Source organism: Botrytis fragariae (assembly GCF_013461495.1).
Source record: "Botrytis fragariae strain BVB16 chromosome Unknown tig00000061, whole genome shotgun sequence".
Taxonomy (NCBI): Eukaryota; Fungi; Ascomycota; class Leotiomycetes; order Helotiales; family Sclerotiniaceae; genus Botrytis; species Botrytis fragariae.
The window spans coordinates 105,265-121,744 of record NW_023500994.1 but is presented as its reverse complement, the minus strand read 5'-3'; the positions used below and the strand labels follow the sequence as shown (position 1 = coordinate 121,744).

The following is a 16,480-nucleotide window of genomic DNA, read 5'->3' as shown; positions in this document are numbered from 1 at the left end:
CGATACCGATGGATGCGAAAGAGAAGAAAATTATGCAAAGAGAAGAATTGATTGTACACACTGACAACACCAATTCTTTATCCACTCACTCACTTACTTCCAAAAATCTCTTTTTATGAATCAATGGGTATAAACCTCCCCGACACACAGGATCAAAAGCATCAACTTCGTCCCCAGCCCCCATCAATTCCTCTTACCCACTCGCCGACTTCAAATCCCAAACGCCGACGTGTCTTTTCATCCATCTTCCCTTTAATTTTCTCTTTTTCCTTTTCCTTTCCTCCACTTCCTTCCTTTTCTCTCTCTCCACCCCCACTACCCACCGTACTCGTACTGCCTTTCCTCAAACCTTCTCTATCTCCCGGTAAACTCCCCTCTCTGCCCACCTTCTCCGAGACCAACACTCTAACCACAATTCCTCTTCCAACCAACCACTCCACCCCTCCAGACCGTTCCATCTCCTCCCTCCCTACCCCTTTCACAAACACCGTAAGATCTGCCCCCACAATTCCTCTCCACAGAGTAGCCATCCACTGCCAATGATCGATCGGAGCATAACTATCATTTATCGGTAATTTCAACGAATATGCATCTGATAACGTGAGAGAATATCCATGCGGTATAAGAGCTATCGGTGTTCTTTTATGCGGAGTAGACGACTGTGATGCTTCCGACGATTGAGGAGTCGAAGAAGCAGTAGAAGTATCTCTGCGAGGAGAAGAAGGAGGAACCGTCGTGATGAACTTCGTAATCTGTAATGAATTCCGATGCCATTGACAAATCGTCGAAAGATATTCGACGAAAGGATCAGAAGACTCTTCTTTTTCCTGGAGATCTTTCATGTCCATCACCATCTCATGTTTATTTTCCTCTTTTTCCTTTAATCTCTCCTTTCCTTTCTCTCTTGTCACTCGCACTCCCGAAACGTCCCGCATCTCAGTATCTGCATCTCCATCCACGGCTGTACCCCCCGATTCTGGACGAGCATCGGATCCCGTCATCCAAGTCCGAACCATACAATTAGCATCTTTTTCCAGATGACCACGAATAAAGTCTCCCACCTCCCTGATCAATCCCTTTTCCATCCCCTCCACAGCAATCACCGCGCCTCTAATATCCTGCGCAGGACTCGTTGGGCCCGGCGCCGCTAGCGGCGGGGAAATTTTCGAAAGGATATTTAATTTGTTCCAAAAGGGGATTGTCATGACCATGGCCTCAACACTACGAGCTTGGGACTCTCTACTTTCGCTACGGACGTCGCGGTCGGTAGGACGATGTGCGGATGTAGTGGCGGTGGTGGGAAGTTGGGTTTGGAGAGGAGGCAAACGGAGAGATTCGTCAAATGTAGGGGTCCGATTGCGGTAAGTGGGTGTCATGCTCTGTTGCATATGTGTGCTACGCATTGGAGCCGACTGAGGCGGACCCATTGCGCCCGATCTTGAACCCGGAAGAGGTTGAGGAGGATTCCGGAAGGGGCCCGCTGACATTGGGATCTGTTGGTTGCGGGCGAAACCTTGTTGAGGGGTTGAATAGACCATCGGAGATGGTTGTGGATAGACCCTCGGATCATTCGTGAAACGTCGACGCTTGAAATCTGGAGAGGCAGATTGCATCTCGATATCTTGATCCTGTTCATGATGGGTATGGAGGGGTTGAGGGTACGGGTGTCGCCTAACCATTTGTTGGGGAGGTGGACCTATACGTGGAGAGTCTACTCTACCGCTGCCGGGCATTTGAGCTAGATAGCGGGGTCTCTCAAGCTCGCCGAGCTGGGGTCGATACTGAGACGGTTGAGACTTCTGGGCCTGATTGTTTGAGCTGAATGGCGGGAGAACTCTATCGTTACGAGGAACGGCAGCTCCAAAGGCCGGCGTGAAGGGAGTCAACGGTGTACTTGGCGTTGAGATGTAGCGTCCGTTACATCTCGGACACCGAATGGGATCGTCCGATGTTGAAGTTAGCGGACGATTACCGGCGGTTTTCCCTGCTCTGCGCGGCTGGTAACGATAATTAGGATATTGTCTTTGATGACGCTGTTTTTCTTCCTAGGTGCGACAAAATTAGCATGGTCTATGATCACGGGCGACTACTGTGTTATTTACTTCAGCGAGTCTTTTCCATTCCTCTTTTACATTGGGTGCCTGCTCGCGCCACTGTTCTCCAATAATCTTTGATATTTCGGGATTTGCAAGACCGGGATGCTGGGCGACGACTTGTGCCTGATAATGTTGACGGTAAAGGATAAATGCTACAAAGGGAAATTGTTAGCTTCTGGATTCTGGAGTGGCGACAAAGAATCTCATCTCAATAAACAAAGGCTAGGGTAAACATAGGGTCTCTCGCAGCCATTCTCAATAACCAATCATACGATTATTGTCAATCGTCATTGCCAAAGAAAAGTTTTAGGTCACGCACCGTTTCGAGGTCGTGGGATCTTTGGGTCTGGTTGACAAAGACACACTTGTTCCGTGACTGGCGTATCAGAAATAGGGGAAGGGCCTCCAATGCTATTGCTTGTGCTCGCACTGTTCAATGCAAGATCTCCGATTCGTGGTTGGCTCGCACTCGCACTTTCAGTATCGAGTGATGCTGCTCGTTTTCTTGACAAACGGTCGGAAGGTGGAGGTGAAACTGGAGTTGGAGGCTCTGAATGTTTCTCCGGGAGGATTGGTCTCAACGAATTCCTCCTACTAGAATCTGTTGAGATACTAACAGGAGATCGAGGAGCGTCTCTATCAACATTGCCGTTGGTTCTACGTACTTCTGCCATAATTGACATGGCTTTTGATTTCAAACGAGATGAGAAAAAAGCCCAGGTTTTTGAAGTCGATATCAAGTGGGAACTTCAGAGTATAATAGATAGAAAGGAAAATAAAGAGGAAAGAATAGAAGGGTAGAATGCCCTTCTTGATAGTGACGAAATGCTTTGTATGCATCGCGACTGGATAAAGAAAAGGACAATTCTATCATAACTCAATTCATCCATAATCAACTTCTAGTTGTGACATTCTGTCCATTCTAGGCATTCTAGGCATTATGGCAAAGTGTTGGTGTCTTTGTTGTCTCGGGAAGACTGCACAGCTGCAGTTTCGCATGCGTTTTCCTTTGTCTTTAGTGAGCTCCGTTACTAATGTTCACTCCCAGTAAATCCCAAGAAATAGAAAATCAAAATTAAGAAAATGCTTGGTAACGGGTAAATAATTTCATGCTTACTAAATAAGACCTAATTGGAATGCTTTTTTTTAACCAATTTTGGAGAGGTGTGAGGAATGTAATCCCAATTAGATTTTTTTTTTGGAGATACTACATAATATCCGCAAACAGAACCATGAAACCTTGGACACCCCCTTTAGACGCCAAAAGCAAGCGACGAGCTCTAGATAAACCCCTGTTCTCAGGTTACACTGGTAGTCACACCAGTGAACTACTCCCGCAAATGCACTAATGATGTGACTACGCCAATCAACTTCTCACACCAGTCGATGAACTGCATCAGCCGCAGCGGATGTTGTTTATGAAATGAACCCGTTACCAGCTTCACCGTTCATAATAGCTGCACTCCTCCGTGCATCAATGAATAAATCTTCGCACTCCCCCACATCCTGGACATCAATTTGATTGCGTCCGCTTACTCGCGCTAAAATACTAGATGGTGTTAGAAGCTGCAATGCATATCTCAAACTAATTCTTGAACCATGTTCTGTGAGTTTGTCTAATGCAGCTTCAGTTATGGCTAGACCTTCAACTGTAACTCGAATACGAAGAATTCTCTTGATTTCATCCGCCTCGTAAGCATTTGTAGGAATGATTAAAAGTCGAGCCAAAAGATCAGAAGGAATTCCATGTGCTGAGATCAAGTCTTCACTACCACGAATGGTACACATGCCACGGTTGGAAGCGAGAATTACGATTGGAGAAATCGTTGATTCGAGAGCACGATTCAGATATGTGAAGCATTCGAGATCGAGCATGTGAACCTATAATTTGTTAATGATCAAGAACCGGAAGGCGTATTGAAGGCTTTGACACATACCTCATCAATAAAAAGCACACCTGGAACAAGCTCTGCCACTCCTTGATCAATGTATTTGTTGACCACCTTATTAATCTCCGCTCTTAATTTCTCCGTAATTTCTGTCATCTTTGGTTTCATCAACTGGCCCATCATACTCATTATGTCTTGTCCACCTTGAGGTCTGGCGTTCGCGATATCGAGATCATGTAAAGTAACGTCCTGTACTATCTCCTTCTTCTTGTTAACTTCTCCCTTTGGTATTGGCACATACTCCTCCGCCTCCAGGTCGAATTCAGTCGCATACGCATCCGATCTGCCAACACGTTTACAGGCTCCAGTATTCGCTTCGATATAAATGACATCTCCAACTGTAACCTTTTCTTTCTGTATAGCTTCGTAGATACTTGGATCCAATCTTAACTTCTTTTGGCCCTTGGCGCTCTTCAATCCAATCAACAATGTGCTGATGGTCTTTCCATAGCTTCCCAATGGATTTTCAGCTTCCTCTGGTGTTAGTTCTGTGACTTCGCCCTCGTAAACCTCCTTCGTTTCGCGAACTTTCAGACCAATGGCTCGTCGAAAGTTTTCCATGAGCGCCTCTGTTTTCTTGACTTCCGTCGAGTATACTTCGCTTGCGACGATGGGGCAGAATGGTACTTTTGTTCCAAGTTCTTGACTGATAGCTAAAGCGAGAGCTGTCTTTCCTGTTCCAGGACCTCCTGCAAGCAAAATAGCTCGGCCAGCCATTTTCTTGGAACGAATTAAGTCGACAACCACACCACAAGCCTGTAACCAAGATATATTAGTTAAAGTCCTATCATCCATTGTGCATATCAACCCACCTCTCGAGCTGAAGTTTGGCCAACAAATCCACCGGCTTGCTTCTCAGCAGATCCATCATTTCGAAGTCCAAGACCTTTGATGTGTGTATGTGTGGAAGTTCGATTGTCGCGGGAGTTTCCCTTGACATCGCTGAGGTTTACCATATTCGCGATTTAGATGCAGTCAGATATAGGTAGTAATTATTGGTATCAAATACGTAAAATATTTGATCAAAAATAAATAATAAACTTCTCCTCCAATATCACAAGGTGCAATATAATCGATGGTGATTGGCACAAGATCAATTATTCTTAAAGCTTGAAGATGAATTTCTGAGAATAATTTCGCGGAAGGCTGGCTGCACATGTAAACGCGACTGGGAATTACTAGGTAAGCGGTGGGTCCGAATCAATCAAATCACGTGAAGATACATAAGGCTGATAAATATTCCTGATTGATTGATCATTCATCTGCAGCCTCTCCTAGAGTTTGAAGTCTGCAGGTGTTTGGTGAACTCCGGTTATTTGCAGGATTGTATGAGGCTATCCGTTAGTTCTGCATTTGATTGATGGATTTAGTAATCGGTCAAGCTTACAGTATACAGTATGATAATTAGATCTCGACGAGTGAAAAGTGCATGGTAGACAAAATGATTGATTCCCAGTCCTTGATATATTGTTTTCCACGAACTTAATTACTCCAAACAGGCCATTTTCCCATCCCTCCCTAATTCTAATGCCTATACTCTCCCTTCTTTTTGAAAACTCCTCAGCCATATGCGTCATGGAATAAGTTGCAGCTTGATTTTTATCCCACCCTAAGCTTATGCGGACGCCCTGAAGTAGGATAGAACCTTGTGCCATGCAAACGATGACCCCAATGCAAAGAGTATTTCCTTTCAAACGCCTGCAACACTTCCAAAAAGAGTAAGGTATTCCAAACGCCTTCAAAATCGATGCAGTAGAACAAACGAAATACACAATCAATGACAATCAAGAAACTCTCCGTCTTCACTGGATCTGTCAGCCGTTCTTGGGCGTTCGACCATCTCGGTAGGAGACTCTACCATTCTGTTTGGGCCCAATTGACTTAATCTTAACTTCTCATCGAACATGGAAACTAGTCTGTCGGAATATTGGTCAAGTATTCCTGCTAAAACTGTCTCACTAATAGTTCTAGACTTTTGGCTTCTGTCCCCCAGTGCTACCGAGGTTAGTCGCAACTCCTGGTCTAGCTCCTTTAGACACTCTTCATCTATAGTCTCAGTAGATAACAGCTTTCTTCGGTACGCTCTAAGTGTTCGACAAGCTTGCTCTGTCGCCATGTTAAGTGACCCGGATTCAGTTATGCCACTGCTTGAACTTTTGCCCCGGCCCCGTAAGTCTACCGACGCCGTCGAAGGACGTCTGACCTCTCTTGTTTGAGGACTGTTTGGACTCCGAGATCTGTTCCTTGGGTACGATCTACGTCCTGTATCGTCTGATGCAGATGCGAAATGTTTAGATGGCACAGCTTGCACAGATGGAATTGATAAGGTGGGGTTCTGATTCGCCAAGCTGTATTTCGAGGTCTTACGTTTGATCACCCTAGGTGGCGAAGACGACCCAGGAGGAGTAGCTGTTGGTGACGCTCGTTGAAACTCGGCAAGTTCAGCTTTCGATAATACCCGTCTCAATGGCTGGCGCGAGGTCGGTGGATCCTTCGGTGGTGTCTCATCTTGGGTACCGTCGTTTGACTCAGGCTGATTTTGTGAGTAGGTGGTGGCATTAGAAGCAATGTCCCACATCATGATTGTGCCATCTAGCCCTGTGCTTATCAAAACTCTAGACGACGAATCGATGTTCTCCAGAAGTGCGACGCCTGACACGGAAGTAGTGTGCCCCCATTCGCGGTCTAGGAAAGATCCAGTACTCCAGTCATAGATACGAACAGACTTATCGGTAGTCGAGACACCAGCGAGAATTGTACTAGGTTTGCCAGAAAGTACACTAGGCGTACCCATCACAAGAGAGTCCAGAGCGACAGCGTCTGCTCCATCATAGTCTGTTGCTCGAAATGAGTTGACAAGGCGTCCAGTAGCTATTTCGTATGTAGCTACAGTGCGATCCAATAAAGACACCACAATATTACCTACTTGAGGACCGAGACAGGGCGTCATCGAGACGGGCGCAGCTTTCAAAGTGATGATACGGACTGGGACGGCAGCCAGCGCGTTTCCTTCCGCTACTTCCTTTTTTACAAGTTGCCGGATGTGAATTGTCCTGTCCATTCCACAAGATATGAGTTTCTCGCCATTCTCGGCGAAGAACAAACCGCATACGCCAGCAGTATGTTCGTCTAAAGTTTGTACCAGTTCCCACTTATCTGAGACGAGACGGAACAATTGAATGGTCCGATCGCGACTACATGAAGCTATCATCGTTGATGTATCATCCTCATAAATGGTGATATCTTGAATCTCGGTAGAATGAGCACGTGTCTCAAAGGTGCATGCACCCGTGGATGGATCTAATATTTTCAAAACCCCGTACTTATCTCCAGAAACCAGGAACAAAGCATCCTTTGATATTCTCACGACCTGACATGAGTTGGCAGCTTCTTCTTCTATAGACACTTGATCTATGCCGATTGTAATCGATCCTTTGCTGTTGCCATGCAAGTCCCAAAAAGCAAGACTGCCATTGACAGACCAAGTAAGGAATGCTGCTCCCATCTGATTGATTTCGGGTAAGAGCTGGACACCCATTACTGCGTCACCATGAGCGGGTTGAAGTGTGTTTTGGAACCCATGATCAGCGTCCTCGTCATCTTTCCCCCATATCTCAATCGTATGTCTAGAATCAATCGTAACGAAGTTACCTCCAGCGTAGCCCATAGCACACAGATGACCAGGGTCAACCTCGTCATTAGATTCATCTGACGGGAGGGGTGATAATGGAGGAGTAGATGGTGCTAGAAGTGTATCTAAGGATACCGTTTTGACTTTACCATTACGGCCTCCTATCCTTACCTGCCGAGTTTCCATCTCAATAGCTATACATGTGACTGGAAATCCGGTGCTCAAAACTTTGATCAGTTTTTGGCCTTCTGTGCTGTCCAGGAGGCAAACATCTCCCTTTTCCGAGCAAACAATGGCCCTGTGGTCAGACAAAGAAGCCACGCATGTGAAAGTCGCATCTACTAATGGTCCGAGTAAACAGTTCCGGCCAGTAAGGGTTTTGAGCGCTTGTTGCACTGGCATTGGTAATGGTGTACCGTCAAGTGCAAATTTTTGTTTTGGTGAGGGACATCGGCCATCGTCGACTCTCCATACTTTTATATGGCGAGTTCCCACAGTAACAACGTTCCCTCCTAACCACAACATTTGCTTGATGAAACTAGTACATTTGTTGCTCGAATGTAGCTTTGCTGTTCCATTCTTTGGATTTATGGACCAAACGTGAAGAAATCCATCGTTAACATTACCTAAGCTGGCAAGATATTTGCCATCGGGACTGAACGATATGGCGGCGACGCCATATGTATGCTCGGTAAGAATGGCGAGCGGTGTATCTGAAGAACTGTCTTGCAAAGAGAATATTAAAACTCTAGGTGCGTATCCTGTCTATATCCTTATCAGTCAATACACAAATGTTCGTACAGACCTGCTTACCTCGCCCACAGCCAAAAAGCGACCATCAGAACTAATAGAAACACATGTAGCCGCTTTAATCCTTTCCCTGCTTGACCATGTCTTTGATGAAGAGTCACCTGATTCTAGACTCGTATGTGCAGTGGATGGTGCATATGGGATTGCAGCATCTCGAAACCCTTTTCCGTTTCTGCCATCATTGGCATTGTTGGCAGGTGTTGAAGGTCCACCTAGAGCTACATTACTTGTGTTGGCGGCGACTGCTGTTGGAGAAGCCCGGAAAAAACGTTGGGAGTGTCTCCCCTCATCATCAATATCAACAACCACTACCGCGGCCCCAGCTGTATATGCAAATATCCGAGAGGTAGAAAGACAGTCGAAACATGGTGGAGAAGATACTGTAGTTCCAATTATTTTCTTCAACGATAATCCTAACTCGTAGGGATTCCTGTTCTTGTTCGAGGGTCGCGGGGTTCGTGGAAATGGAGAAGGACTAGCTTTTAAACCGGGTTTTGCATTCGCAGCGAAGGTCCTTGGATTGATGGGTGTCGAAGCCATTATCGACTGTTCATGAAACAAACCACCGGGACAATATAAATGCAGTGGTCGAAGCTCTCTTCTTCGTCCAGCGTTTGTGGATGTCGATTTGGTGCTTCAACCTTTGTAATATTTAGGAAATGAATTGAGTTTTGTGCGCCTCGAAAGAAAATCTGGGTATCATGAAGAAGAGAAAATCAAAAACTACCTAGGAATTATGACGTTGATTAGCTCGTTGAGTTTTCCTATCGTGATTTTCTTTACACACCGATTAGATCAGATCAGATCAGATCTGGAAAACGAGTGAGAGTGGGAGGGGAAGGGAGGGGAAGAAAGAAGGAACTTTAAAAAGAAGTCCTCAAAACATTGATCAACTTGTTACGGCGTTTTTAGTACGACGACGACGAGAACGAGCAGTCAGGAAACCAAAGATCAGAAACCAGAATATCAGAAACCAAAAGTGGCAGCCCAAACCACCTGTTTTCCCTATCTTTTCTTCTTTTGCCCTATCCTATCGTGACATGCACAGAATAATTTACTGGGGAATCTTAATATACGGTGTCTACGGTGTTGATGCACTGGAATTTGACCCAAACCAGAAAGTAGAGAGGTCTGTGTTCAACCCTTGCCCTTGTTTACAGGGTCGTGTTAATCAGGGGAAGGCTCGGGAATGGATCTACTCGAGGAACTCCACCACCAATTGGGATCTTTCCAGAATCTTACCAGAATGCTATTGGTCCATTTTGAGTTTATTTGCCAACAAATTGGTTGAACCGTATCTTAATAGACATTGATAATTTGATAGCTATCAAACCATCAAGCCATCAATGTAGCTAGATGGCTAGATGGCTAGATGGCCTCCAGCTGTTCGTTCTCGAGTCGGACTTCACGTCCAAAGATCAACAAGCAGTGTCAGATATGTGTTCAAGTATAGTTGATTGATTTCCGTCGTCGTACTTACATGGCACACAGATGACCTACCGATGATGGACAAGAGAGAGGAGTGAGCGTATCTGACAAGCAGCAACGGCCATGCTATCGGATAATGTCTACCAGAGACCCTCGTGACCTTTAAGATTGAGTAAGATTAGTCTACCTAGATATACGTCGAATGCAATATCAATAGGATGGTAGCAGGGCAATTAAAAACTGTCGATCAATATATGGTCCCGTTCCTACAAGTGGGTTTGTTCATATTCTTACATTATCATTATACACATTCGAGAGCAACTAATGCTCAAAAGATCCTATCCTCCATTTCATCATCGAGACTGATCGTCGCTGGCCTTCGAGGTTCCGAATTCCCAGGTCGACTAGTTGTCAGGACAGGAGCTGCTTTCTTTTTCCACTCCGGCTTACCCCTACCTATACCCTCCTCTCTCCATTTCCGGGGTGGTTTGACCCCCAATTCAGCATACTTACCCCATATGTTCTTCCCTCTCTGAAACCATCTTCTCTCACGGTCGGCTTCCTCTTCTGGCTTCGGTACCCATGTACTCCTCAGTATTCTCCGGATTGCTTCTGCAGATACTTGAAAATGATCGGCCAATGCAGCCGTTGAATATTGCTCAGGGTATTGAGCATGCAATGCTCGAATCCCTGCCTGCGCTTCCGGCGACAATCTCTTCATCGGCTTCCAACCTTCAGGGAATTTTTCCTTCAATGCTGCTTTTTGTTCCATCCAAGTTTTACGCTTCGGAGGTACCCAACCATCGTCCACCATGTTTTTATTCGATGTGCTGGCTTGTGGGGAATGTGATACTGCGTTGTCGATTTTAACGCTTCTAAACCTGATTTTTTCCTCGTCTGTAATCCACCTTGCCTTCTTCAACGGTTTTGAGAATATGTCTATCGGTTCTCTCTGGACCCACGACTCCTCCGTTACTTCTGTTGGCTGAATCGATTCCTCTGCTCCCTCGGCTTTCCATGGTAATCTCGATTCCTCTGATTCTCTTGATTGAAAATCTGCCAACTCAGATCGTGTCTCCGCAGCAAGGGCATCTATCGATTCTGGCGTAATTTCCATGAACAAGTCATCTAGATAATCAATTTCATTTTGTGTAGTATTCTTGTGCCCTTCCGTCGCAGATGAGGTTTCTTCTTGCTTTTCGATAGGGCCATCTTCATCACTACTTCTGACAAATTGAGATGAATATGCCGACGAATATGCTCTCGAGTACGAAGGAGATGAATATGAGACTGAGGGGGCATTGAACCTTCGAATGTTAATTCTTTGCGGGCGATGATGAGTGGAGGTGTTTGATGCAGCCAAATCAAGTTGAGCTACATGGCGAATGAATAATCGAAGCGTCTTTGTTGTGCAAGAACAAGACATGACTATTTACATTCTTCAATGGAGAATAATGTGAGTTTATAGACGGGCAATAGGAAACATCAGGATCGATGGAAAAGAAAATCTTCGCCTAGGAATTTGACTGGGATTTCTTATCGAGGTGCTTATCCGAGTCGATCAATCTGCCAGCCATGCCAGTCCAGCCAGTCCCGCCATCACTTGATCCGAACATCAACGGTATCCGCGCATTCACTTCTTTCATCGACCCAAGTGAGTCTCATCAATGATTTCCGTCAAAACTGATCATCAACGGATTTTGATACATCTTGACTGTTGATATACAATCTATCAATGTCCGTCTTATATATGTTTCATTCCATCTTCTTGTATATTCACCAGTCAGGGGATGGTTTCCTGCTTTTTAGACTACCTAGGCACGCTACATTAAGCTTTTAGATACGCAAATAGCGCACTTGTCAAAATATCTATGATGTGGATGTCGTCTTTACCCGTAGGTGAATGAATTAGAGTGAGGCGTTTGTGGATCTTATTCTCAATTATGCTTCCGGTAAATCCAAAAGACTTTCCTCCTTTTTCACAAGTGTTTTGTAAAAGAATAGCTTCGTTCTTTTTCTTCCCATTGTTCAATAAATTTCTCGTCTCTCTTCATTCTTTCTTGTATTGAAATTTACATGGCTTTACCTAATCCTTTTCGTCGAAATGATGAAAATACTCGCCACGCCTGGGGATATACCTTTCAATGGACTCCTGATCATTTTACAGAAGAGCAAATGCATCCCATGAAGTTTTCATATGATGTTCTGGCTGAAGAATGCTTAAATCGTTTGGACAAAATATCGCCACCCACATCGGGAGAACTTCCCAGAAACCAAAGTGCGGTTCCGAAGGGAAAAGAAGGCGAAGAAAAGCCCAAGAGAGATTTGTATATCTTGTTGAAAGATCATGCTTCCGAAGATGAAAAACTCGGGGAACTCTGGAATGAAGTTAATACAATACCGGATTGGGTTGTGAGTGGTTTAGTGGCCTTGATACTGGTGACTTTGCTCAAACTAGATTTAGGATTGGGAACAAATCAAAAGAGGCCAAGAAGTGTTTTACAGATATGGAGGAGCTGTATTGACCGGAGTATGTTACCTGCGCGCATCAATGTAATGTAGAGACTGATTCAATATTCTACAGTTAGCTTATCAGTCATTACTCGGTGGAATGGGCGCTGCTAGAGTTACAGAAGTTTTAGCTAGGACCGGCGGCTTTTCTGCAAAGGTAAAAACGAGCCAGTGAAGTACATTGTATTGCTTGGACTTTCATATTTTCTACTAGAAAGTTTCAGGAAATTGCTATTGGTAGAAGTCCTCTCAAAAGCATACTTTCCACTCAGGTCCCAAATCTCAAATATTCTACGTTTACCATCTATTTACCTTCTCAAATATTCTACGTTTACCATCTATTTACCTTCTCATCTAATCCTGTAATAGTCAGCCAGAAGAAGAATGTTCGAAACGACCCAGCTCCTCCTTCAAGTAACTCAATCCCTTGAAGCCATCAAACCCGGCGGCAAAGGCCACATATCCTCCATAAAAGTCCGTCTTCTCCACGCCGCCGTCCGTCGCCGCATTCTAACCCTAGCCAAAGAAAGGCCCTCCTACTATTCCATCACAGATCATGGCATCCCAATCAACGACCTTGACAGCATAGCAACCATTGGCACCTTCTCTACCACCCTGGTCTGGCTCTCCCTCCCCCGTCAAGGCATCTTTCTCCGTCCCCAAGAAATAACCGACTACATCGCTCTCTGGCGTCTCGTCGCCCACTATCTCGGCACCCCAACCTCTTTCTTCGAAACTCCCACCATCGCAAAAACCATCATGGAATCTCTCCTCCTAACCGAGATCAACCCCTCCCCTACCTCCCAAGTCCTCGCCCAAAACATCATCCTCTCCCTCCAAAACCAAGCCCCAGCCTACCCCTCCCGCGCCTTCCTCGAAGCCAACGCTCGCTGGCTAAATGGCCACTTACTCTCCGATGCCCTTGGCCTCGGTAATCCTCCCCTATACTACTACATCCTCGTCGCCGGCCAATGCATTTTTCACATGACTATTAGCTACCTCTACCGCAGCATCAACCATCTCGATCGCAAACAGATCGTCTTCCTGAGAAGAGTCTTGCCAATGGTAATACATAGTCCGACGGTGGGGATTGCAGGAGAAACGGGCTTTGAAATGCAGTATGTGCCGGAATTTAGCACCAAAACGGAGTTGGGGGAGTATGTACAGGAGAAGAATAAGGGAAGTGTGGAGGTGAGAAATTTGAAGGCTGTCGGATTGGCGGTTGTAGGGGTGGGAGTGGGAAGTTGGGTGATGTGGAAGGTGATGAGGGGTTTGGTCATGGGCGTGATGGGGATGGGAAGGGGAGTGCTTTGGTTGTGGGGATGAGGAGATCAGAGGAAGGGCAATCAAGGACTGTATTTTTGTTATATCTTGTATCATTATTGCTTTCTTTCTGTACACAGTAGCGGGAAGCATCGCATCACAATTTCGCATCACCATCTAGCAATAAAATCAAGAGCACTTTTGAAAACTGTATTTAGAAGAATATATTTGTATCTCGCATGATTGTCATCATGGATCTTCTCTCTAGATCCTAAACCAATCTCGCTCCTCTCATGTATCATACAAGCGCGCCATATGCCGTAGCATTTACTATCTCATGTAACGCCACACCCGGCTTCTCAACTCCTCGCAATGCACCTAAGAAAACAACCAAACGCAATGAGAATACTCTTTTTGCTTCATCCCCAAGCGAACGCCAATGAAATGCCCAAAGCCGACCAATAAAAAATGCCTCTCCAAAATTCTCCATGCCAGACCACCATCATATCATATACACATCTCCTGCACACCGCTCGCATCTAAAACTCCATCAACTCAACCGGCGGCCTAGCAGTATGCGCCAAAATCGGCTTCTCCGTCTCCAGCGGAGACACACCCCAATCCTCTCCCGTGGTATCCTCAACCGCTATCGCAGGCAAATTGGGACTGTGTCCATGAGCCTGGGGATCATAGATGGTGGTCGTGCTCGCGCTTCTTCCTCGTCCAATTTTCAACGACTCGCCATTATCGCTCATGGGACTCGCGGGCAAATCGGTGGTGGGTCGATGATGCAATTTCGCGAGGGCTTCGGCGAGATCTTCGGCGTGCACTTGCTTATTGGGGGCATCTTCCATTTTCATTTCCCAGCCGTGGGGAGGAGAGGGAGGGGGAGAGATGAAGAAGAGTTTTCCGGCGTCGGGGAGATTGAGATGCGTGTCTTTTGGGGAGATGGATGTAGGTTGACCGAAATAGACGCGCATGCGCTCGCCCATGATTTCTTCGCCGTCGAGGATTTGGCGGATGCGGATGGCGGATTCTTCCGAGAAGAAGGAAACGATGATGCGGGAGAAGGATTTTAATGGGGCCCAGGAGTGGATGGGGGCGGAGGTGTTGATCAGTTCTTTGATGGATTGAAGGTTGTCGGCGCGGAAGATCTCGCTGTCTTTGAGATTCGTTATGAGGAGGGTGTTAGAAGGAGGTGTGGGTTGTGAGAGAGGGGGAAGATTGGAGAGATCGAGGGAAAGCGATTTGTGGGATCCTCTGCGCGAAGAAAGAGTACTTCCAGTTGGGGAAGTTGGAGATGACATGGTTATAATATGTGGTTGGGTTGTGTTGCGGTTGTAGTTGTAGTAAAACAAAAGTAGATATATGAGTTTCGGTGAAGGAGAGCGTTTTGATAGACGAGTTTCTTATTTGTCGTTTTAGTTTACACTTTGACTTCTTGATGGTATGTAATTTTCAAGAAGGATTCGTGTTTTCTTGTGAATAGAGAGGTAGGTAGATGTATTTATTTCTTGATTGAAAGCTGGATAGAGAAAAGTAATATTTCCAGAAAACGGAGAGGGCTTTTTAATTGTCTTTGTACCTGCTTGTAAAAGAACTGGAGCTTGATAATGTGTAATCTGTATCTGGTAGTTTCCGGACATTAAAAGTGGTGGTCCCGGCCAGACAAGGGTCATATTGGCTTGTTTGCGTGGAGGCGAATGATGGCGCAGCGGCGCAGCAGCAAAACAAAGTTTTAGTGTGGATTAGCAGGTTTTTACTTGCGTAGTGCTATCTGGCTCGCTGGGTAGATACGGAGTAGAGGCGTACGAAGGTACGAAGGTGCGAAATTCACACGAGAGAGCCATGAGCAATGTCTTGTCAAGCTTGTCCATCTTGGTACCATGCACAATGTAACGATGTTTCTCATCAAGTTGTCTTGTCGTTCGTTGTCTCTGATACAAGAGAAAATAGAACAAGCGGTTCAATTCACCTCAATAAACCAATAACCTTGATCAATTCAATCACGATGGCATTAGTCAAGACTTTCTTCTTCCAGCTTTCCCAGCCACTTGATCCGAGTCTGATTTTGATATCTCATACGGAACACTCATTAAGCGCTTCCATCAAGGCGTCCGACGCAACTACGAAACATCCTCACCAATTTAGCCAAGTCTCCAGAATTTCATCCGTGTTTCTTCCTTCGTTTTCAATGGGAGAAGGAGGTGAAGAAAAGACCCTTGAGAAAGCGGAATGTACGGCAGAGAGATTGTCAAATAATCCCAAGACTTATTACGATGTGTTATATTTGTGGTTGTGTTATGTATGCTTACCTAGGTACATACGAGATTTCTAGGAAATTTCTAGTTCGCTTGGATGTCACGGCTATGTAATGCTACGTGATAGTGATAGTGATTCAGAAATTACTTACAGAGCAACCTACAGTACCAGATATCTATCATCCTCTACAATTATCTGCTGCATGGCGGATGATCGACCATGGATCAATACTCAAATGCTCGAATGCTGAGCCTCAACATTGCGCAAATGGAAGAATGGGAATTGGGAATGATTTACCAAAAGAAGTAACCCTTCCATACCGATCCATGCCATCAATGCTGGGAGATACCAAACCCACTGAAAACACCAAACAAGTTACAACTTACAGCCCTCGTGGAAAGCTTAGATCTACTTGTTGTCCATGTCTTAAGATTGTTTTGATTTTTGTATTGTGGGGTCTTAGTCGTGTCCTTCTTGGGATCTTCGAGTGCGAAGGACTTCATACCATGGCGACCTGTTAAACCTAGAAA

At 45.4% G+C, this 16,480-nt stretch overlaps 7 protein-coding genes across 7 annotated transcripts; 2 read left to right on the top strand and 5 right to left on the bottom strand.

Moving 5' to 3' along the window:
- Positions 1-161: 161 nt before the first annotated feature.
- Positions 162-2,779, bottom strand: Bfra_008153 (putative hmg box transcriptional protein; the record flags this gene model as incomplete). The annotated part of the gene is made up of 3 exons (XM_037338517.1): positions 162-2,045; positions 2,103-2,248; positions 2,416-2,779. The coding sequence occupies 3 exons, from the start codon at positions 2,777-2,779 to the stop codon at positions 162-164; spliced, it is 2,394 nt and encodes a 797-aa protein (XP_037191823.1).
- Positions 2,780-3,512: 733 nt separating this feature from the next.
- Bfra_008152 (putative aaa family atpase pontin protein) lies at positions 3,513-5,001 on the bottom strand (the record flags this gene model as incomplete). The annotated part of the gene is made up of 3 exons (XM_037338516.1): positions 3,513-3,977; positions 4,034-4,801; positions 4,858-5,001. The coding sequence occupies 3 exons, from the start codon at positions 4,999-5,001 to the stop codon at positions 3,513-3,515; spliced, it is 1,377 nt and encodes a 458-aa protein (XP_037191822.1).
- An 818-nt stretch (positions 5,002-5,819) lies between these two features.
- Bfra_008151 (putative wd repeat-containing protein) lies at positions 5,820-9,026 on the bottom strand (the record flags this gene model as incomplete). Its single annotated transcript, XM_037338515.1, has 2 exons — positions 5,820-8,441; positions 8,490-9,026. The coding sequence occupies 2 exons, from the start codon at positions 9,024-9,026 to the stop codon at positions 5,820-5,822; spliced, it is 3,159 nt and encodes a 1,052-aa protein (XP_037191821.1).
- A 1,216-nt stretch (positions 9,027-10,242) lies between these two features.
- On the bottom strand, positions 10,243-11,340 carry Bfra_008150 (putative mitochondrion organization and biogenesis protein; the record flags this gene model as incomplete). Its single annotated transcript, XM_037338514.1, has 1 exon — positions 10,243-11,340. The coding sequence occupies one exon, from the start codon at positions 11,338-11,340 to the stop codon at positions 10,243-10,245; it is 1,098 nt and encodes a 365-aa protein (XP_037191820.1).
- A 650-nt stretch (positions 11,341-11,990) lies between these two features.
- Positions 11,991-13,751, top strand: Bfra_008149 (putative tat pathway signal sequence protein; the record flags this gene model as incomplete). The annotated part of the gene is made up of 4 exons (XM_037338513.1): positions 11,991-12,326; positions 12,379-12,444; positions 12,499-12,582; positions 12,795-13,751. 4 exons carry the CDS (start codon positions 11,991-11,993, stop codon positions 13,749-13,751), a joined length of 1,443 nt encoding a protein of 480 aa, XP_037191819.1.
- Positions 13,752-14,227: 476 nt separating this feature from the next.
- On the bottom strand, positions 14,228-14,995 carry Bfra_008148 (putative calcipressin family protein; the record flags this gene model as incomplete). Its single annotated transcript, XM_037338512.1, has 1 exon — positions 14,228-14,995. The coding sequence occupies one exon, from the start codon at positions 14,993-14,995 to the stop codon at positions 14,228-14,230; it is 768 nt and encodes a 255-aa protein (XP_037191818.1).
- A 548-nt stretch (positions 14,996-15,543) lies between these two features.
- Bfra_008147 (uncharacterized protein) lies at positions 15,544-16,471 on the top strand (the record flags this gene model as incomplete). The annotated part of the gene is made up of 3 exons (XM_037338511.1): positions 15,544-15,993; positions 16,027-16,069; positions 16,104-16,471. The coding sequence occupies 3 exons, from the start codon at positions 15,544-15,546 to the stop codon at positions 16,469-16,471; spliced, it is 861 nt and encodes a 286-aa protein (XP_037191817.1).
- Positions 16,472-16,480: the final 9 nt, after the last annotated feature.